This window comes from Vanessa tameamea, chromosome 9 (genome assembly GCF_037043105.1).
Source record: "Vanessa tameamea isolate UH-Manoa-2023 chromosome 9, ilVanTame1 primary haplotype, whole genome shotgun sequence".
Taxonomy (NCBI): domain Eukaryota; kingdom Metazoa; phylum Arthropoda; class Insecta; order Lepidoptera; family Nymphalidae; genus Vanessa; species Vanessa tameamea.
In genome coordinates, this window is record NC_087317.1 from 9464100 (window position 1) to 9486562 (window position 22463).

General features: G+C 33.5%; 2 protein-coding genes across 4 annotated transcripts; one reads left to right on the top strand and one right to left on the bottom strand.

The window, feature by feature from the left end:
- Positions 1–58: 58 nt before the first annotated feature.
- On the bottom strand, positions 59–21692 carry LOC113394957 (uncharacterized). 3 transcript variants are annotated; one of them, XM_026632454.2, is made up of 9 exons: positions 21291–21692; positions 20495–20647; positions 9742–10524; positions 6384–6495; positions 5436–5569; positions 4567–4701; positions 4169–4454; positions 3881–4089; positions 59–3763 (listed from the first exon to the last, which is right to left on the bottom strand). In XM_026632454.2, the coding sequence occupies exons 1-9, from the start codon at positions 21441–21443 to the stop codon at positions 3683–3685; spliced, it is 2046 nt and encodes a 681-aa protein (XP_026488239.2). In that variant the 5' UTR covers positions 21444–21692; the 3' UTR covers positions 59–3682. The 3 variants fall into 3 exon arrangements, with proteins under 3 accessions (XP_026488239.2, XP_026488238.2, XP_026488237.2); XM_026632453.2 differs by having other exon boundaries at positions 4169–4451; positions 5436–5608; XM_026632452.2 differs by having other exon boundaries at positions 5436–5608.
- Positions 10481–20489, top strand: LOC113394958 (chondroadherin-like). Its single transcript, XM_026632455.2, has 8 exons — positions 10481–10731; positions 10820–10994; positions 11438–11620; positions 12230–12453; positions 12586–12784; positions 16186–16364; positions 19803–19972; positions 20066–20489. The coding sequence occupies exons 1-8, from the start codon at positions 10714–10716 to the stop codon at positions 20337–20339; spliced, it is 1422 nt and encodes a 473-aa protein (XP_026488240.2). The 5' UTR covers positions 10481–10713; the 3' UTR covers positions 20340–20489.
- Positions 21693–22463: the final 771 nt, after the last annotated feature.

The window sequence follows — 22463 nt, forward strand, 5'->3', positions numbered from 1 at the left end:
CTATAATTGATTATATTACGTATGCGATTATTTAGGAGGAAAAAGAAAACCAAAAGTATAGCTGCTATATTTTATTTGTAAAAAAATATTCTACTCACTACATAGCCAATATATCAGTTAAAATTTAATAATTTAAGTATCCATCCCTGCGTAAGTCACATTATTTATCATCTATACAACAATAACTAATGTTTCACAATGAGTATTCCAGCGACGCCTCGAGAACGTCACTTGCGGATAATTTATGCTGAAACTTACGTTGAAATGAGTGTACGTTATTTGACACGATCAACAAATTTAAAGACAATCAACAAATTCGTGGTCCTTTAAGTTTACTGGAAAGTAGATATTTTACAAATACAGTAATAAAACTGATACAATTCGAAAAGAAGACGTGTACCGTATAGTATAGAACAAGTTTATTTTAGAGCGAAGTGTCACAGAAGATCTTATTAACCCTACTCTTTTACATGGAATCGTTGAAAACTCGATATGAACTCACAAATACTAGACTATTGAAAATAATGAATAAAAAAGTAAAGTATGTTTTGTACATCCAGTAATTGTGAGCTCAGTGTCCAGCACGTTTATAATTTTAATTGACAATATCCACTTTACATTATGCGGAATAACTTGAGTTCAGTGCATACAGTTGCTCATCTCTACGTATCACAATGTTATTGCTTTTCGGAAACACACACACTTAACACATATCACATATCGATTTGAATACTTTTATCGATAATACAGTCTCCACCGTGGAGCAGAAGATTTTAATGTTACGTATAAAATAATACAGAAGACATTTTTAGAGATTGACCGTCAGTCTTATTATCGTAATATTTTTACAATGTGGAATTATTTTTTAAAAATATAAAAGCCAATATTTCAGCATAAATTACATTATAACAAAATAAACGTGAACTCTGACCGTGTACGGCACAGACGAGAGTCGAAACAAAATCACAAACACATGCTTGTTAGACGTAAGCACACAACACAACCGGTTTGTTAGTAAGTCGATATACATTGTTCACATATCTTAATACCGTAATCCGTAAATTATATCTAAGTCATAAATAACCGAATAGTTTTAACATAACGCAACTGCATCTCAATTTCGAAGACTTCGAATTTACGATTGAATACAATCTTGAAAAATATTACTAATCGTGTGTATATAAATAGTATATATATTGCTATGAGGTGATTTTGTAAGAGATTCAACCAATCGTCAAACCAAAGTTCTATATGTTCTAGATAAAACTTAAAATGTATTACAACTAAGAAAATGTACAGAGTAATAATGAACAAAAATAATACTGTATCACTGCTGCGAGCAGCAATGTTAGCGGGAAAGCAAAACGTACGCATACGACGCGACGCGACCAAACCACTTGCCGATTATAAACATTCACTGAATCCATTGATATTATTTAAACGAAATTAATATATCCTAAACGAAACAAAAATAATATCAAATGTTACATATTTAAATTAGTTTCGAACATTTTTAATACTCGTTTCACAACGCCTTTAAACGATAGCCATTTTCATATCGTTAAGAGAGAGCAGGAATATAGAGAGCGTAATTTAGAGATTATTTGAATATGGTAAATTATCCGCTATAAGGTCAATCATTTTATTGTCAAGGTAAATTGCATTATATTGGGAAAAAGGGAAAGCGATGCCGTTGACAAATATAACAGCATCATTATCTACGAAGTGATCCCAATTACAAAGGATAAATAATCTCAATTTTTTAAAGCTTTTCAAATACAATAATATTCACGCGTTCGTGATAATATATAAATATTAGCTGCAACAGAAGTTACGTAGTTCGACCGTTTGCATAAAAACGTATAAAAGGTAAGCAAGCTCTAGCTAAAGATATCACAATGTCTCATAGACTGTTTTTATTTTACTGGCCCGTGGGGATTCATACAATAAATAAATTAATGCTAAATTAAGTAGAGACGTTAAGTAAAGGACGGTGATCGAATGAGTTAAGATAGAGGATCGGCGACGACTAAACAGCCCCGTGTTAATTACAAGTAATGTAAATGCCTTCCGCTTTCAACACAATTATTTACAAAACACTGACCACAATGAGGTGATTCCGTTAAAAAAATAAGATAATGCCACGACGATTTGGTAATGCGTATTATTTTGAATGCTTACCCAGAACGCGTAACATTCAACGTAGTGGAATATTCAATATTGGTTCCTTAATTTCTCAACAACTAAAACTAAACTCTATAATTAATACAAAAAAGTATATTAAGTATAACGGCATCATGCAGATTAAAAATGTGCGATGCTACCTATGTATATAATATGTATATATATAATATATAGTTAAATATGTGTCATGGGAAGATTACTACATAATATTATTGCTCGTTTATCGACCTATGTAACCTAAGCTTTTGAAAATATCTACGTCAATTTCGCTTACACTATTGTATGGTGAGACTCAATTATTATCGTACCTTAGAATTATAAACGAAAAAATACTCGTCTAAATCGAAAATAAAATACTTACATTTAAATACTGACCGAAATGGGAAATAAATAACTATATATTTTACGAATCATCATTAAAACTAAGTAAATAATAAAAATTTACAATATCCTTATACTGACCTAATCCTAAATGAATACTTGCTTCCTGCAATAGGTAACCGTAAATATAATTTCATCAATATCAAGAGAGCATTTAAGGCAAGGTTTCGAACTCGACGATCGTTTGCAATCGATTTAGAGTCACAGTGGAGTACATTCGCGAAAGCGAACTCACTCGTCCGAGTTAGGAAAACGAATTAAGACAAAACGAATACGATAAAATATTCACATATTAGATTCTCGTACCACAACATACATTATTAATTGTTTCGATATCACAATGTAGGGGAAAATATTCGAACATCTGATAAACATTGGTACCATTAAACCTATCCTATAGGCACTATGAATTACCTCTGACCGCGGCAAATATTGCTTTAATTAATGCTTTTGTTAAACTACATTTTTTTGTAAATCAGATCTGTGAGGAAATACCATTAGTGTAATCAAGAGGAACCTAAATTTAAACGAGTGCTTTAATTGATTGTACTCTATTACGATATATAACTATTAATTATACTGTTTTAATACTTATAGAGACAAATATATTTGAAATATACATTAATGTAGAAAAATATTTATAAATTGTAATATTTATCTATAGTATTAACTATTTCTATTTTGTTTAAGTGAAAATATTTTATAGTTCAAATTTAGATTCCATTAACGTTTGCGATTTTTTTCGTAATGTTACGAAAATACAATTGCAATTTAACAATAGAGAGGCTTTTACCTTGAGATAACTAGTCGAAATTCTTGGATATACTTATTATATTAAAAGATCTTTTATTATTTGTGACTGTTTAACGATTATTTAAAATGAGTAAACATTAATCTCAAATCTTTTGACAGTCATAGCTTTGGCGCATTTCGAAATTGTCTATGGTTTGTAACTGGCCGTTTTTATAAACGCGGTTTAAAATTAGAACATGTTGAGCTCAGGCAGTGCCCATAGTACTTATAATGGTCGCATACGAGGCTAGGAGGGGGCGCAGACAGTTCTGCATTACTGGCAAAGTTACGAAATACTCGTAGTAGTGAGCGTATCACAGGGCAGTCAGTGCGTTTCCTCCGCGGCCACGTGACTCGCCACCAGATTGAGTGGCGCTTCGTCGTACTCGGAAATACTTCGTCCCACCTGAAATATACGATAATAGGGTGCCAATGATTAAATGGTGAAATCTTAGTAAAGGCCGTGCAGGCCAAACAATACCAAACTAACTCAGGAGAGCAAGTCCACAAGTTTAGGGCATACCTGCGAGCGGTGCGTGTGCGTCTGCGTGTGCGAGCGCGGCGAGTGCGCGTGCAGCGCGGCCAGCAGGTGCGGCTGCAGCTGGCGCCGCAGCGCCGCCAGCACGGCCTCCTCCGCGCCCTCCCCGCCGCGCGCGCCGCCCTCCGCCACCGCCTCCGTGCCGCCACCCGCGCCGGCGCCCTCACTGCCGCCACTACCGCTGCGACGCGACTCTGCGAACAATGACGACCGTTAGCTAGGAGTGAGTCCGACGAGCGACCGGAGCCCCGAAGTCGACCGATCGACACGTACTGTTTCTGGGGTGCTTGGCGTCGTGGCGCGGTCGCCGGCGGCGCGTGTGTATGGTGTCGCGGCGCATGGCGGTGGGTCGCGGCACGCCGTGCAGCTTGTAGTAGAGGCCGCACGCGTTGCACACCATCTCCCCGCGCGCGTCGCGCCTCCAGATGGTGGTGGTGTGCGTGCCGCAGTTGCTGCACGACAGCTCGACGCGCGGCGCCCCCCGCCCCGCTGCCCCCGCGCCCGCCGCTCCCGGCGCGCCCGTCGCGCCTCCACCCGTCACACTCTCGTTTACCTCCTGCTGTGTAGAACATCCAGAGGTGGAATTAAAAAAAAAAACGAAAATGTTCTTGTTACTACAAAATTGTTATTTCTTCACCGTTTGGGAAGGGATATTTCGATCCATTACTCACATTATCGTGCGTGATGGGCCAGACGTTGGATGCCTCCTGCAGGGGCTGCGCGCGCGCCGGACAGCTCTGCTTCCTGCGCGCCGTGCCGCCCGGGCCGCCCGCCGCCCCGCGGCCCGAGTTCGACCACTCGCCGTTCTGCAATAATGTGACGAGCGATGATAGGTCATAGTTGGGATGATAGCTCATTTTTATATTCAAAAATCGAACCTTTACTCGAGAGTCGCTAACATTAGTTTAGCTAACTTTATAATACATATAATTCACCATAGCATTCCAATTTGATGGAATGCGAATATATGTAATCGCTTCGTGTCGTTTGCGAAAGAGATAGACGATTTCAGTATATCTACTTCAAAACATAATATACAGATTGTTTCGTGTTCCGTTTAGTCTTAATAGATATGAATGTCAATGTATCCAAAAAAGAACCCACCATATCAAAAGGTAAGCATAGCTAACAATAATTTAAAGTACGTAGGGTGTCTTAAGTTTTACATAGAATATAATAAAACCAGAGAAATAAATCGACATACGCATCAACATGTTTCCGGAAATATAATATATTATGTTTTCCGGAAATGTACACGACAGGTAGATGATGTCGTTCATGAAGTCACGTTTCGACAACAATGAATAATAAACAAGGTAAATTCTGACGTATTAACATTATGAAGAGGATAATGCACTTTTGACGAGAGTCGTATGCACGATTATTAGTACTCAAGACTTTAAGGAAAATAGTGCTTACTACAATAACGAAGCTAGTTTATTTTAAGTATTTATCAGATCAAACGATACATATTGTCGTCGAAACTATAAACTATGAGAAATAACTCACTACATGCAGAATGAGTATCTTTAATACTAACCGGTGAAACGGCACCGTTAGGCAGCATCGGCGCAGGGAGAGGTGACGTCGTGCCTCGCAGCGGTGACACGGTCATACCCAGGTGTTTGCTGTTGATCAACCGCCTCAGAAGCTGCGTCGCTTCTCCGCCACGACCTTTAACACACGCAGCAAAGTCAGTGGCGGTGTTGGTGCCTGGTGTTAACAAAAATTTTAGAGACTCTTGTAGTAGATTATTTAGATTCTCAATTATCTAAACGTAAAGATACAACTTAAAGTACATCAATTTAAATTCATTTATACACTATAGAAGCCTTAAACTTACTTATTGAATGTCAAATTAAACACTACCACCGATTCGGAACAGAAAATACCCTGACCTGAGAAGAACCGACGAAAGAAACTCAGCGGTTTTTTTTGCGGTTAATTGTATAAATAACCATTTACAAACAAGCATTCTTTTACTTTTTTTAAATGGCAAAGGCAGGCAAAGCGCCCAAAGCGCTTTACGGTATAAATTTCCCCACAAAAAAGTTCCTGACTCTGTGTAGTAAAATTTTATGTTTGTTCCTCCATGTTATAAGTATCACATTTTCTCATAAAATCATCAATATTTTTCTGTACATACAGAAGTAACAGTTATTATCTTGATTTCTTTACCACAGATATAACTCCATATTAACATATTTCTTCAGTAAGAAACTATTATAAATTATGTTCTTTGTCGAAGCATACTATGATAATAATATTGGCATACAATATGTATAGGAGTTTCAACATAAGAACACTATTTTAATAACGTCCATGAGCATGTCTGCTGTGTTCTATATCTCTAAACTGGTATAATAGTCATCTTGGAATCCATTTATAGCTTTAGTTAAAACGTTTTATATCTACTATGTACCTTTTACGTGCGTGAATATAAATTTATCAAAGATATTTTAGTGATGTGTTTCAAACTCAAACTCACCGTTTTGTCTATGGAGGGCCTGCCATAAAGAATCCTTGTCACCTTCGTTTTCGTGCGGCGGTTTCGGAGAGGACTGGGCTGATGGCACCGACTGGGTTTCTTCGGGGTCGTCCTTGAAAATAGGAAAATATATTTTAATATTTACGTACTTCTACTACATTGTATTTAATGTTCTTATAAAGAACAAAGCACTAATTATACTATATTTATTATTGTAAATTCGAAAGTAACTATGTCTGTCTGTCTATCTGTTGCTCTTTCACGATCAAACCTAATTTGATATCAAACAAGCTTGAACTCCAAGGAAGGACATAAACTTCTACATAATTTTTCAAGTTCACCTCACGACTAACCCCTAAAACGAAAGCAAATCCGCGGACGACAACCAGTGTTCAATAAATTTATAAGTTATTCAATTTGTAATATATCCAGTAGTACTTAATACAAATAACTATGACTAGTAATATTTATAGCAGGATGGATTTTTTTATATCTAACCTCCCTATCCCTTTTAACCCCATTTATAATAAAGATAAACGCAAAATTTCCAATTACCAATCTACCAAACATAGACAATTGCTACCACAGTAACTATTCTCGAATAAACTAGCCTACTGCGTGACATACTATGAATTAAAATGCACAAGTGCGCTCTGAATTCCCTCGCATTATTACATGGGAAAGAGTTTGGGCACAGGATCAACGGCTATACATATGTGCACTCCAGGCTTCTACTGAGAATTTGCCGATAGGAAACACCAATAACTTTTATTGGATTTTTCCGTTCATATAATAGATAAAGTCTAACTATTATGTATATTTTCACTATATATCTATAGTCTATTCCAATCGAAGAAGGAATTAATATAAACAAACTTTAGGTATAAGTATTCCATAATATTGCCTAATAGTACAGCTATATTGTGCGCCACTAACAGTTCTCGACTATTACTTTATTAATAATACAACATTTATCCATTAAAATACTTAAATAAACTTTAATCTTAATTACGAAGTTCTGACAACAGCTCCGTGATCTTACCAAACGCCATTTTTTCTAAAATACATTATGAATATCTAAATATGTATATAATAGCTCCAAATCGATGTCGAATGTAGTTTATTTCGTTTAGTTATTTGTTGTGGCTGGAATAGAGTATATGTTCTTGATATACAATTAAGCATATTTGTGTAACATAAACATATACTTAGCAAATAATATTAATTCAGATATTAATGTTCATTTTATGTCTAAATATATATAAAGTTTAAATTATTTTTACAGGATTTTTTATAGTACCATTTACTCTGAAATATTAACTACGCTGAAATAAAAAGATAAAAACGCTTCAGTAAACTTCAATAATAAAATCATACAAAACCGGTGTATCTATCTATTCGATCGAATGACACAAAAAATGCATTTCCTTTGAACGAGTATAACAAAAAGTATTTCCTGAAGTATTATTAAATAAAAATATATTTTTAACATTTTTACTCCGCAGGTATTTCTGTTAAACTAGATTTTTTATAAATTTGTGGATTTCATTGTTCCTTTACCAACAAATATGTATATATAAATGATAGATAACAATATAAATAACAAGCTGAAGCTAACGGCTTCGCTCGCGTTTTATGGGCTGGTCGTCAGTTGTTATCGAGTTAAGAAGTTTCTTTCTTCCTTGGAGTTCAAGCTTGCTTTACACCAAATTACATCAAAAGACAGACAGACCTTCAGAATTACTTTTGCATTTGTAATATTAGTATAGCAAATCCCCAGATCCTACGTTCGATTCCTGAGTTCGGCTAGCAAAGTCATTGTAGTTTTTGGGACAAAATTTCCTCAACATCACTTTAGACAAATCGTGAAACTGTTGGTGAACCGACTAAATCTCTATGAGAAATTACCGTCCTGTCTGAAAGTATGTGAACTTAGATTGTACACACATATTTCTGCTTCTTGCGTAGTTACCTAGTCTTTCAGATTGGAAGTCTTGCCCAAAATTCGGTCTAGATATTTTTTTATTGTATTTTTGTATCTGGTTTATATTTACATCTTTGTTATATAGTCGAGAACTTCTCGCTTACGGGGTTTACGCGAAGTATGATTGAACTACTTGTTAGTATACTGAATGGTAATTATTACGCCCCTATGTCATTCATAGTGACGAAGATACGAGTAGATAGCCTCAATATTTATTTCTACTGAACTCTTTATCTATCATTGTACCTGTGATTTGTGAAATTTATTAATAATTCTGCTATAATATGCACTACAAACATTGATTGATCTTTATTTACCACATAACTCTTAACTACTTACGTATGTTACCGAAGTTTCATAACAACTTAGCAGACATTTAAAACGCCACTTTTTCTCGAATCCATATTGACTACCATAGACTACTTATTATAGATTCGACTAACTATATCACATCAATTTATCATCAAAATTGTTGTTCATTTGTCATGACCCTTGATTGAAATGGGCTATAGTTATGTTCATAAAGCTTTTTATACATGACGAAGATACTTTGATAATTATCTTATGACATCGTAGTATATAAATACTAGGATGTCATAAGATTTCACTATAATATACACAATATATTATTGCGTTTGACGCCATTAACTGACGTAAAGGTATAACACATTTTTTTTTTATTTTTGAAGTTAACTATTTAAGTATTGTACAGGATGCAGAGTGTATCCTAACTTTAATTATAATATAGTAATGCTATTGGCTGTTAAATTTTCATGTCTACAGAGCTGAACCAATTTTGATGATTTTTTTTCAAGAAATAGCCTAATCTATAGAGTAAGTCTTTTTGCTGGAAGGAATGAACGAATTGTATGAAAAAGACTACGAATTACATGAGAGTTAAGATCTAGAAGAGAGATTTTAATATGAAAATCTAAAGTTTGTTTATCTTAACTCCTTTGATTATATAACCGTCCAGGAGATTATATAACGGAAGCTTCTAGTGGAATAACTTCCATTCCGATAAAATGACTGTTGAAGATTTTCACTAGTTAACTGAACAGCAAAATATTTATTCTAATGATAATATGCTTAGCACTTCGTCAGACATGATATACAATATTTGTGATGTTGTTTGTTTATTACGTTAACATTGTAGTTATAAGTATACGTACATATGTCACGGCGTGTTTTTACACAAAAGATTTCAAATTAACGTCACTGGCAATATATTTATGAGCCGGAAGAATTATTTAATCTAAATACCCAAAATAATAGAGGCGGATAGACAAGCCTTGGCATTTTAAGACAATTATTTTAAGTGCTTTTACTTATAGCCTGTGATACTTTTGAAAGATATTAAAGTATTCTGCTCACCTGCGACACCTCAGATATGTCCATCTGTAATCTGTCTGGATCTGAACCACTACTGCTTTGACTGCATTCCTCATATACTGAGTTCTCTTGTGACTGTTTTGTTTTGTTGCATGTTCGTCCAAATATGTGTTGTTTGTACTCATCTGCGAAGCTAGATGTTTTATTGCTCGTTAACGACCTTTGAAGGTACGACCCTGTGACGTCACGTTCTGCGTGTTCGCTCGGTTCAACAGATTCGTTCTTGACTGAACCGTATAGTGAGAGGTCCATTTCTTTATGGTCATGGTCATCGTTGCTACCTGGACTGGTAGCGCTTTGCGGAGGGTTGTACGTGCTATACTGCTCCTCGGAGTACTCCTGCGCATAGGTAACTTCGCTGGCACTGGGCGCATGCGTCCTGTCAATGACGCTCGTATAGTTAGGCGGGAAATTCTGAGATTCTTCGTTTTCTCGCTGCGCGACCGTAACAGCCTTGCTTATAATATCGATGACGGCATTACAATGCATAACCTCTCTCGCTCTATCGGAAGGCGGTAAACTCGGTCCGCTGTTGAACATTATGTGAGGACTTTCCTCAGTCTTGATAGCGTATTTAGTCGGATCGTAGTTTTTTATTTGAAGCAGTGTCACCGCCGCCTGCCGGCTCTCCAAGTTTTTCATTTCCTCCGTAGAGTCAGGGGAACCGATTTCGGAATATTTGTGTTTACTAACATCATCATACTCACTATCGTTCAGTGGTCTTATTATTTCTTCTAATTTGTCCGCCGTTATGTGCAGGATATCCTATAAATAAAATAGAAATGTTAAAACAAAGGCTGCTCGATATTTACAGAGATAATAGAAACAAACATTAACCAATGAGGAGCTCGATCATTTCATGACACTTGGTGATATCGCTTGCCGAGAGGCTGATAAGATAAGGCATCTTTATCGGAAGGTGTTCGAGCAGTGTCCTTTCTAGTTTCGAGGAAGATGTACTTTCTACGTGGAGTGAGTAGTACTAAAGTGCATTTCGGGTCATATCCGAGCGGCGCCGGCTAATCCCATGCTTATATAAGTTATGGTGTCTCTGTTCTAGGTGTTTGTGTTATTGTGTGCCCTACTTTCCGCGAGTCGAGCTGAGGACGATGTTAAAAACGGCCCTTGTGATATTTTCAGTCAAGATGTCAACAATCTCACGTTAAACTGTTCGAGGCGCAATATCGATAGAATTCCCTCTTGGCCGGAGGAAATAAATAAAGTCGCTGACAGAGGTAACGCAGTTACGTAAAAATGTTAATATGTTGTTATAATAGTTCATTATGTAGGTTGACGAGCGCATTGATTCTACAACACGATACTGCAGTATATACTACGCCTAATACTTATCAATTGATTTACAAAATTAAAGTTATAATTAATTTTATTTATTCTACATAACATTGTAGTATATAAACCATTATAATACATACAGACTCATATATGTATAAATATATTATAATGTAAGAAATTCCTAAATAAAAATCTGTGTCTATATCGACTATACAATATTATCTTTAATAATAATAATCGATACTAAAAACCACACCTATTGAAACATCAATCTAAATTACTTAAGTGTTATGATTTATTCGTATCTCTGAAAACCTCTTGGTGAATAATGTATTACGATTTTACAATTATTGTGTTGCAAAGATTTATTGCGTATTTTTTTCAGATGGACACGTGTTAATAACATTTTTCAACAACAGCATAACCAACATCACAGAACTGGATAGGGTGCCGGGAAACAAAATAGCAATTAGTTTCAAATCGAATCGTATCAGGGAAATTGAGGACGACGCTTTCAAAAACATACACCGCTTGGTATACTTGGATCTGAGCAATAACCGTCTATCAGGTAACTTTGTTTTGTGATAGATAAGTTGATAAGATTCTACGAATAGAAATTACTTATATATAACCTCTTTGCAATTACTAAAACTCCTTAGTCACTAATGACTGTAAAATATATCATTTTATATGAGTGTATGTAATGAAGTATGAATTGTATTGAATTAGTGTTTGTGATGTTAAATTGATCTACATAAATACTCATATTTACAAATTCCTTTTTTTTTTCTTTAATTAAATTGCCGGACTTTATATACTAACTATAATACTCGTTATTTTAAATTAACATTGATACTTCATATTATTTAAAATAAGATATTTTTATTCAATCAAGGAATACAACGATTATAAAATTGTAAATTATAGTACAGATAAACATATGTACATATGTCGTGGAATTGATAAAGATCGAACCGCTCGATTAATGACTTTACGCGCCAAAATTGAAACGGCGATAAAGTTATTCTGACTTAAAAAAAACAACGCATTCAAGAGTATCTCTTTACTGTTGGTTATGCGTAAGGGCACATGTCAGATTTTAAGCTGCGACAGGAATAATGTAATTGGTCTGTTTGCGAGAGATTATATGTACGTATTTAAACTTACGCTTTTTTAGGTGATGTGCTGAGAAGCGAAATTTTTCAAGGACCATATAATGAAGGAGTCTACAGTCAAATTGCTCTTGAAACATTGAGTTTGGGTTATAATGAAATACATTCCTTAGACAAATATTTATTCCAGTACACGCCAAACTTAACACGACTTTATCTGAACAACAACCCTATTGAATTACTTGACCATGTTACGCTACTCGCTATCTCGAGCGCTACGAAATTAGAGGTAACAACTTCTGCTATAAAATAATAAATAAAATAATAATAATTCTTCGTTTTTAATATTAGAAAATGTATATTGAAACGCAAGCTTAAACTATTTTATTAGCAGTGTGTACCTAACAACAATATCTTGCAGGTTCTCGACTTGGCTAAAACGGACATAGACAACATTCCCCTCGACGCCTTTAGAGGATTAGTCAATTTGAAACAGATAGATCTCTCTGGGAATCAATTTGTAACCGTGCCAGAGAGCCTGAGCCTCGTCGGGAGTACTCTACAGTACCTGACTTTTAACAACAACCCAATAGTGGAGCTCAATGATGACAGCTTTATAGGTAACATGAACAAAGTACTATTAACATCCGAGAATTATTCAATATAATGAATAATAATCCATTTTATTAATCATGAGACCGAAACAGTTTGCTATTTACAAAGTTTATTAAAATATTCGTTAAGAAAACTTCGATTACCAAAACATATATACGCGTAATCACTTTCCGTTATTCTGATTAAACTTAATTAGCAAACGTTAAATATACGTATTCTATTTACGTTTTATAACATCGATGCCGGTGAAAGTACTAAAAAGCATAGTTCTCTAGTATGCGATAACAGAACGACGTGACTAGAGAATATGTTGTTCAAGAAGTTTGATACACATTACATAAGCTACATATATTATAAATTTCATGAGAATGACGAAAGCTTTCTATTTTCTCAGCGAAAGTCGATACTAACAATTACGTTATTGATGATATCAAAATGTTTAAAATCACAGTAGAATGTTTATACACCCTACAAATATATTTTAATTGGTAGAAAACTCTTCTGTATCGATGTGCTGCTGACCGATTTCGGCTTCGGCAGTTGTTGTTGCTTTTCTATTCCCTCACTCTCTCGATGGACGCAAATCTGATCCGAGTTTCCGGTAGAGTATTAACACGTTTTCCTAGGAATAATAGAGTCTAGACTCCGGGCTGCTACTATAACATTTTCGACAAAAATACCCAATAACTTTTTAATGTCACGAGCCAGGTTTTTTATCTGTCGCCATAAAAGCTAGTCGCAAATCAGAGAGACAAAGAGCTTCCCCTTTAATATAACCGAATTATTTAAAATAACATTTTCAAGTACTTTGCAAGAGCTGATTGTATTACTGAAATTGAAATAAAGTAAAGTTCGATTTTAAATCTTTTCAGTTATAATACAGTTATCATATTTTTAACACACGACTTTATATTCGATCTAAAATGTCTTACGTAAGAGAATAAGGATTCTGTCATTTGCATGTAAATTAAAATGAAATGAAATTAAATTATCGACGAGTGACGACAATGAAAGTATACGCAACGCTCATTTAATCTATAAATATACTATACTATAACATTATGAGATGCATTAAGCATTAAACGCAAGGAGCGCCTGATCTAGGAAAATATAAATAAATATAAAACAAAAAAAAAAAAACCTTCGACGCACCATTACTTTAGCATTAGACGGACGAACAACAACAATATATTAAATAAAATATTACAATCAAATTAGAATTAAGCATATAAGTACGGGACAACCTTTAATGACCATAGACAAACGGAAGCGAGTTGAGACGCGTGAATCTTAACCGATGATTGCGAGTTCAAACTAATCAAGCGTGTTATTTACGTTTATAATTTAATCTCGCGCTCGGTGGTGAAGTCCATCGTGATGTATCATGCAAGTGTTGAATGAAATTTGCTAAATGTATATTCACCTAGAAACATCGGAGTAGCGTTATAGAATAAACTCAAAGACTTTTCCTTAAAAGGAGATAAGGCTTTTGCGCAGTAGTAAAACAAAAATGTGTTGTTACTAGACAAAATGGCAAAGAAATAAATGTCCATACTTTATTCCTCTCTTGCGAGATATATATTTGAATTAATTATATCTGTGTCGCTGCAGGAATTGTCTTTGTGGATTTCACCACCAAGACATAGACATAAGATATATGCACTAAAATTATGGCATATATTATTTAACTAAAAAAGTATAACAAACCCTCGCTTTTGGACCATACTGTGGTGATTGTGATTGTCAATGGTGGTGTTGTTTGCACAAAAATAATGTCGCAAAATATACTGCATGTATTTCAATGGTGACATTGATGACAAAGTCTGAGAAATCTCTATGTTACTACAGCTTTTTTTCTAAATTTTCTTAATAAGGAAATTTAGAAAAGAATCACGCAAAAGGAGTGACCGCGTGACAAACTCGAGAGCCTGCTTACTATATTACGATCATATGCCCTTGTCTCAGAGAACACGATAACCAGATGATTCTTATTAAAACCTGAAAATATATATATAAATATTATATTATATAGAAGGTATATATAATATCAGCCGTTACTAACTGTCCTTGTATAGTTCCGGGGATCAAATGATAACCGGTTACTGTAAAAAGTAATATTTCATAGCTGCACTAATAATATTAATGCAATGAACTCGAACTATCTTTACGTGTAATGTGGAAAATATTGCACATGCCGAACTCGAGTCGGTATAGTAGTCCTCTTTTATCCGTGTAAAATAACAATCACAATGCTTTAACTTATTTTTATGATAAAAAAAAATGTCTCGCAATCATAATACCATATGATGAAAGAGAGACCCTCGTTCAAGGGCACAAGATTTTTAGTAACATTTTCCTTATTTAACAACTCACACTAACACTTCGGTTCCTTAGTAGCTTAGACTTTCTCTTTAAGTTAGAACACAGATAGCTTTATATACATAGCAAATATAAAGCATTGTTCTGTGGTAGAATAGTTGGTGAATTTATATTATAATAACCAGACGGGCATGCATTTGTCCTACTTTGAAACACCAATTAATAGAATTAATAGAATATAATTTAAATTACGACAGATACTACAATTAAATAACGACAGGCTCAACAATCAAACTAGTTTTTATTCGAATAGACATTTACATTGATAGCAAAAAGCTATCGCCGATCTTTAACGTAGATTCTGCCAAAAAGAGCATGCCGAACATGAAATTCTGTATACAATTATATAATATATTACATACAGCTGGACAATTTCTACACGATCCAACAATCGTTAATTTGACTGGCAGAACCAAAAGACTGCTGTCTTTTTTAAACCCACACATCAAAAAACTAGTAAATAAAAATAGCATTATTTTTTTTGTTGTGTTAAATTGATTTATTAATTATGAACTGTAAAATCGGCAGCGATGTGTGAATGTAATGCCAAAAAATATATATAATGCCAATAAAAAAACTAAACAAAATTATGTGGGCGTGACATTTATTGACAACAGGTTTTTTATCATGCGTTTGATTACACAGAGCAGAGATTACAGTTACCAGCATTTATCAAAACAAATAAATATATATTATTATAGAAATTATTTCACTAAAATTTAAGTCAAAGCAGAGGAATTTGTTAAAGATAATAGTGAGAACAGATTTAAGTTCGAGCCGAGATAGCTAATTAGTACTCTAGGGACAAATGCGCATCTTAACCGAAAATGCACGTTCAAACCCTGGCAAGCTCTAACTTCTTTGTGCTTAATTTGTGTTTATAGTTTAGGTATCTCGTAGTTGTCGGTAAAGAAAACCATCATGAGTTAACCAACACGCATTGGAGCAGCGTTGAGTAATAAGTGCTAAGCCTTCTAAAAGAGAAGTTTTAGCCAGTATGACATTAACGGATGATTTTACTTTTAAGGTTTGACAAGTCTTGTTGAATTGGAGGTTGGCGAGAACGATAACCTGGAGGAAGTGAAAAGGAGTACATTCATGCCACTAAAAAGCCTGCGAGTGTTACACCTATGTCATAATAAAAATCTAAAATACATAAGTCATAATGCCTTCAGAGGAGTAAAGGACAAGTGGACCTTAAAAGAGGTAAAATTTTACTATAACTCTTTGAAAAACAGATTACTTTCGGAAAATTTAATGGAATAAAATTACAACTCACAATTTTGCAGACATTTAACACGCATCTGCTGATCTTATCATGAAACTCCCTGTAATGACTTCAAAAATCATAAAACAACAACCCTTTCGTTCTTTGTAGTACAGAATTAAACGCTGGTAACTAAATATTTGCCATAAAAATGAATCATTATACAAACTTTACATAGAAATTCATTTGGTTTTTAATTACATTAAAAAAAAAACAAAGCTAGAAACATCGAACTGTATTGAGACCGTTACACGTGATCGAATAAAACTAGCTTCAAATTAAATATTATTTACGTCTCAAATATGAAACAACAGACACCTGGTTTCTCCATATATACATATGTATGTATGTATGATATTGATTGATGATACTAATGAAAAATAAATTAAGTTTTTTAGTGACTTGATCATTAGTGTTATTACATTTAGATTAAAGAATAAGTAGTACTAATCATTGGCAGCTTTTTTGCAACGCTTAGATTATCTGTATACCCGTGACTCCATTCGCGATTCTTTCTTTTAGATCTTGACAGTTTTAAAAAGAAAAACATTATAGTCTATACTTTTTTTTTTTTAAAAGTCGTCACTTATTTCCCTGATTCTCTTTGCGCTTTGTTTCTATAGATCTTGGTAACTTTTCTAAAAATAATAATACCCCTAAAATGTTATCTATGTGTTTACGTAAACCTTGCTTGATTATTAGTCAGTTTCCGCGTTACCTATAGCTATAACCGTTTCTTCGGGACAAAACAAAAAAAAGCGTCTCCCGCTATATCAATAACAAGTATTAGACATGGGGTTTAATTAGAGATGAAACGGATATCCGGTAAATATCCGGTATCCGGCCTATCCGGCCGCCATAATACTATCCGGCCGAATACCGGATAGCTACTATTCGAATACCGGATAGACATCCGGCCGAATAAAAAAAAACTGGATAAAAGAAACATATTTTTGAGTAATCACTTAGATAGTCTTAGTATCACTTAACTTAAATATATAGTTTTAGTTGTAAATTTGTAATCACACAATAGTAAGTTAATGTAATACAAAGAAAATGAATGAATTAGTACTCATACTGCACTGAGGGCAAATTATGGTGAATAAATACTAATTTCTCTGCATTGAGAGGTAGGAGGCGGTTGCGTTTCTCTTCATAAATAAGGCCAGCTTCAGAAAAAAGTCTTTCGCTATACACCTTGCTGCAAGGTGCAGAAACGTAGATTTTGGCAAACTTTGTTAAATTTGGATATTGTTTGGCATTAGCTGCCCACAAAGAATAAGGGTTCCATTGGCGATCGGCTACGTTTCGCCGGATATCCGGCGGCCGGATACCCGGCTATCCGGCCACATGGTCGGCCGAATATCCGGTATCCGGCCAAACTGCTATCCGTTTCATCTCTAGGTTTAATCTTTCGTCCTGCTTGACTAAGTATAATACGTAGTATACTAATATAGTAATACTATCAAAACGCGCTACATATTTTGAAATTCTTTTTATGTACATCGGTTTAGTAGATTTTTCAATGTATGAAAATCAAATCCAAAAACTCAACGAGTGAGATCACGGGGAACATTAATTTGGATATGATCATTAAAGTTTTCGACAAACGTTCGAAACGTAGAATTATTTTTCTTCGTTACTTAATAACACACGGTTAATCTACATAATATTCACACTAAATAATTAGTGATTTAAAATTTTATAACAAAATCTACGTATTTTAAGTATTATAAATTCTAAATTTAATTTACCTAAACCTTTACATCATGATAACCGACCTCATTCCGCAGAAAGATAAAACAGTCTTGTACATTTTAAGACGAGACCTTTGCCCTTTGTCCATTTATAAATAGATTGTTTTATTTACAGAGTTTATCTTCCCATCTTTTAAATCTATTGTTTATAAACAGAAATCTTTTATAAACACAAAAGTTTGTCTGTTTGAATGTTCGTTAGCACATTAAACGGCTCGACGGATTTTGTTATTAATTTTAAAAAAAATAATTAAGAGGTAGCGTTCAGCAGTATATAGATAAAATACGTTAAAAATGGTACTTGTTAATCGATGTACACCATAGACGATGTATTGCGCACGTACGCGTAGGAGTATAACAGAAGTAATTCAAACGTAAACTTGTCCTTGGAAATACCGACATAAATAAATCCTTTCACCAAAAACTCGATATAATTATACAATGTTAACATAGTATATGTTACTTAACACTTTACACAAATCAAATCTAAATACTTAGTTATTTAATTATATAATGTGACCCTTTTATACCCTATTGAACCTTCATGGAACTAGCTCATACCTAGTTTTTCCTGTAAGGAAGTTTGTATGTGGCAAAAAGTTGTTGTTGTTTTACCTTACAATTATAATAAGATATTAAAATATAATTACTTAGCATAATTATTAATATATATAAATAATAGTTTAATAGCACGATCTAAAAACATTCATCGCCATCTATTCGAATACAAAATCGAATACACACTATACGAAATATCAGCACACAAAATAATTTGCATTTCGAACGTCATACATAAGAATACGAAAAAAAAAAAAATTATTACCTTAGCCTTTCGTTACGTTTTTAAACCACGCGTCGTCATTGTTTTTTTATTCTAGGTTATTTAAAAATATATAAATTTAAAGAATTTAAATACATATTATTTTCGAATGCTATTTGAACATATTGGCGGTAGTTCTTTTATTACAGCTCCGTTATATAATATTCATATTTATTTTTATATATAAGTTTTAATATAGGTTTCTTTACTTTGGGCCAATTAAAATCAGCTAATATTATTTTAAAAAAATGCATAAGTTCTAATAATGTAAAATTTGCAAAAAGAAACAATCATAATTTATTATATTATTACTTATACAAAAACTCATTCAACCAACTATTGATTACTAGATCACTCATAAAAGACTTATCAACTTGTAAAAATTCAAAGCTTTCTTATAAGGAATAGAGTTCTTTATGTAAGAAATAAACTGATTTTTAAATTTAGATTATATACAAATAACAAAAAGTTTGCATTTTAGTTCGGCCCAGTTATATTTTCCGAGTGGACAAGAATATAACTGGGTCAGCTGATCAATCATTTTATACACATTATACTTATGATAACAGTGTATTGCACAATCTATAGTAATGTTATTTTTCGTATTTTCATTTTGTTAAGCAAGTGACATTAATTATCATAATGTATAAGTCTTAATAACATATAAAAAAATATTGTTATCATGTTATAAAATTCATTAAAAAACAACATTGACATATAAATAATACATTATCAATACTATAATCTAACTGATAACAAGTCTTGTCTATATTTAAAATATCAATCTAATCTGTCAACAGGTATACCTAGATGACAATAATCTAAGTGAGTTATCAACGGATTTGCTTCCATGGGATAAATTAGAGGTTCTCGGAATGACTGGCAACCGTTGGCTATGTAACTGTGATTTGGCCAATATTGTCACAAAACAAGATGCAGGCAGTAAATTTAAACCTGGTGAAATACCCTAGTAAGAGCACTTATATGACTTTTTTTTTGGTAAAATTTGTTTATCTTGTGTTTTATATGGTAAAAAGTTTACATCATCATTTATTTATTTCAGCTGTGCCGCTCCAATGAGACTGACTGGAGCGTACGTCACAAACATAACAGTATCTTTCTGTCCACAATTTGATACTACATTTGCAACAAAGAAAGGATTCTCTATTAAAGATTTAAAACCAAAACACATACTTTGGACTATACTTGGTGTAGCCACTGTAGTTGGGATTGGAATGATCTGTGGTCTCTTAGTGAATTTAGCAAAAGCTTTCTATAGAAAGAATTTGAGAAGCCAGCCAATTAGATACATAAATATTAATGATGATTTGGCTTAATAAATAATTTTGTTCATCTTATATTATAATTAAAGTTTTTCATATTAACAAGTTATTATAGAAAGTAATATATTAGTGTAGATATTGTAAATTATGTATAAAAAATATGTTATATATTGTACTTATGAAAATAAATATTTTTTTAATAAACCTACCTCTTTTGTACCAGTCAGTGAATTGGCATACTGTACAAATTGTTCCAACAGAAGCTCAGATTTATGTGATAATTCTCTAAATGTATGAAACTCATCAAGCTTGTGTGCACAACTCCCACAAACCACCTGTGGCAGCATGTCTTCCGGTGATACCTAAAATATTATTCACAGCATCAAATACATTCACTTCATAATAACTCTGTCATTAAGAGATGATGTGGCCAGTGACCTTATAGTGGTGTAATCATAGATAATGATTCATCTGTAGGTAATCTGATAACAAATAAAAAACTATAAACTTCTTAGTCTGAATAAATCAACTGAGATTATTTAAGGATGAATAGAGTTCTCCCTCATACTAACTGCAGTGCTATATTTAGATAATATTAATTCTTAAAATAGCAGAGTTGTTTGATTAAAGATTTCGTTTTATGGGAAAGTTTAGAGAATGCATGTAAATAAATATCGGGTTTATCTGTCGAGATGACCGGGCGATTAAGGTGCAGGAGGTTACGGTAGGGATGATCTAGTGCGCTCCTTTGTTATCAGCGCGCGGCTGATACAGCGTGCTTCCACCCGCCTCGCCTATCATTTCCACGAACGACATTAGTCATACGCTCGAGCACTCAACGCGTGGGCCGTAATATGATATCACAATGCGAAAATACCCAACACTCGCGAGAAAGTTAATGGCGCTTATCAGTATCCACAATCTCTTACGCTTAAGCTTAACTTTCACACGAGAAAAAGACATGGTTTACATCGATAAAGCAATATATGATCATAAATTAGTTACCATTATTGACAAATATGTCATTATCATCTCGGAAAGTCGTGATTTATCCTTATCACGGTCGAATATTGGAAGTTTAACATCACTGCAATTATCGCCACAGAATGATAAACAAAGGCGACACACTGAATGGAACTTCGGCGGCAAATTACACATATTTAGAAATCAAAACAGAGAAACGTGACCACAATGAAAGAAAACATCTAGAAATAAATGTTGTAACTAATATAAAAATTAAAAAGATTTGTTGAAAATATAACTCAGCATGCGATGATGTAGGATACATCACATCGCGATTGTCAACCAAACGAACGAGCAAGCTACACACACATAGAAATATACCATTGTTTACGGTACGCTGATTATTGCGCGTGTATGCGCTAGATTGTGGCGCTAGTAGCTCAACAGTTGACATACTGATAAAATGATAACGTTGTCAAGTGATTTCTGCTATCATTTTTATCGCAAATGCAAAGATTTAATTAAAGAATGTGTTTGATTTTATAAAAACATTAAAATGTATACTGTTATGACAAAAGTAATATTTATTTTAAGTTTTACACCGTAACTTCAAATTATTTAACTAACTTATTCAGAAGAAAGTACTTAAAATATGTAAATACCGAATTTAATAAATATAAGGTATAATGCAAGAGATAATTTAACAGCACTAACTATTGAACATTAAAAATATAAGTACAAATTGCTTAAATATATAAATTTGAGTTAGTTATTCAAATTTTTAGAAAGAAAGACAGAAAGAAAAGTTTATTTTTTTTGTTTAGAGAAGTATAAACTAATAAATCAACAATAAATGTTAATATTATAAGCTTATTTATTTATCGATAACATTTCGACGCATTCACGCCAATGTTGGTTGGGAACGCGAGGGGAATTATATTCTTCCCGAAAAATGACGAGCTTTTTTCGTAAATAATTTGTAACAAAAATATCTTTAACGTATATAATTCATTCAAATATACGTCTTAAAACGTCATTGAAAAACTTTAAACGAGCAATTTTATTTAATTTACATTTTACAGTATTTTTGTATTTTTTGTATTTTTACAGTATTTTTATGAAATGGAGGTTTAAATCATAATAATTGTGCAGTTAAATTATATTAATTACACAAATTATTGTGATTATTTAAAGTTAAATAATCTCAAAGGAATA

Bases quoted from the DNA above. Each gene is read 5' to 3' on its own strand.
- LOC113394957 (XM_026632452.2), bottom strand. From the start codon at position 21,443: ATGTGTAATTTGCCGCCGAAGTTCCATTCAGTGTGTCGCCTTTGTTTA. The intron at 10,525-20,494 runs GTAGGTTTATTA...TTTTATTTATAG, and splicing joins CACTGACTGGTACAAAAGAG to GATATCCTGCACATAACGGC. The intron at 4,455-4,566 runs GTGAGTAATGGA...TGTTCTACACAG, and splicing joins GGCCCATCACGCACGATAAT to CAGGAGGTAAACGAGAGTGT.
- LOC113394958 (XM_026632455.2), top strand. The intron at 11,621-12,229 runs GTAACTTTGTTT...ACGCTTTTTTAG, and splicing joins GAGCAATAACCGTCTATCAG to GTGATGTGCTGAGAAGCGAA. The intron at 16,365-19,802 runs GTAAAATTTTAC...ATCTGTCAACAG, and splicing joins ACAAGTGGACCTTAAAAGAG to GTATACCTAGATGACAATAA.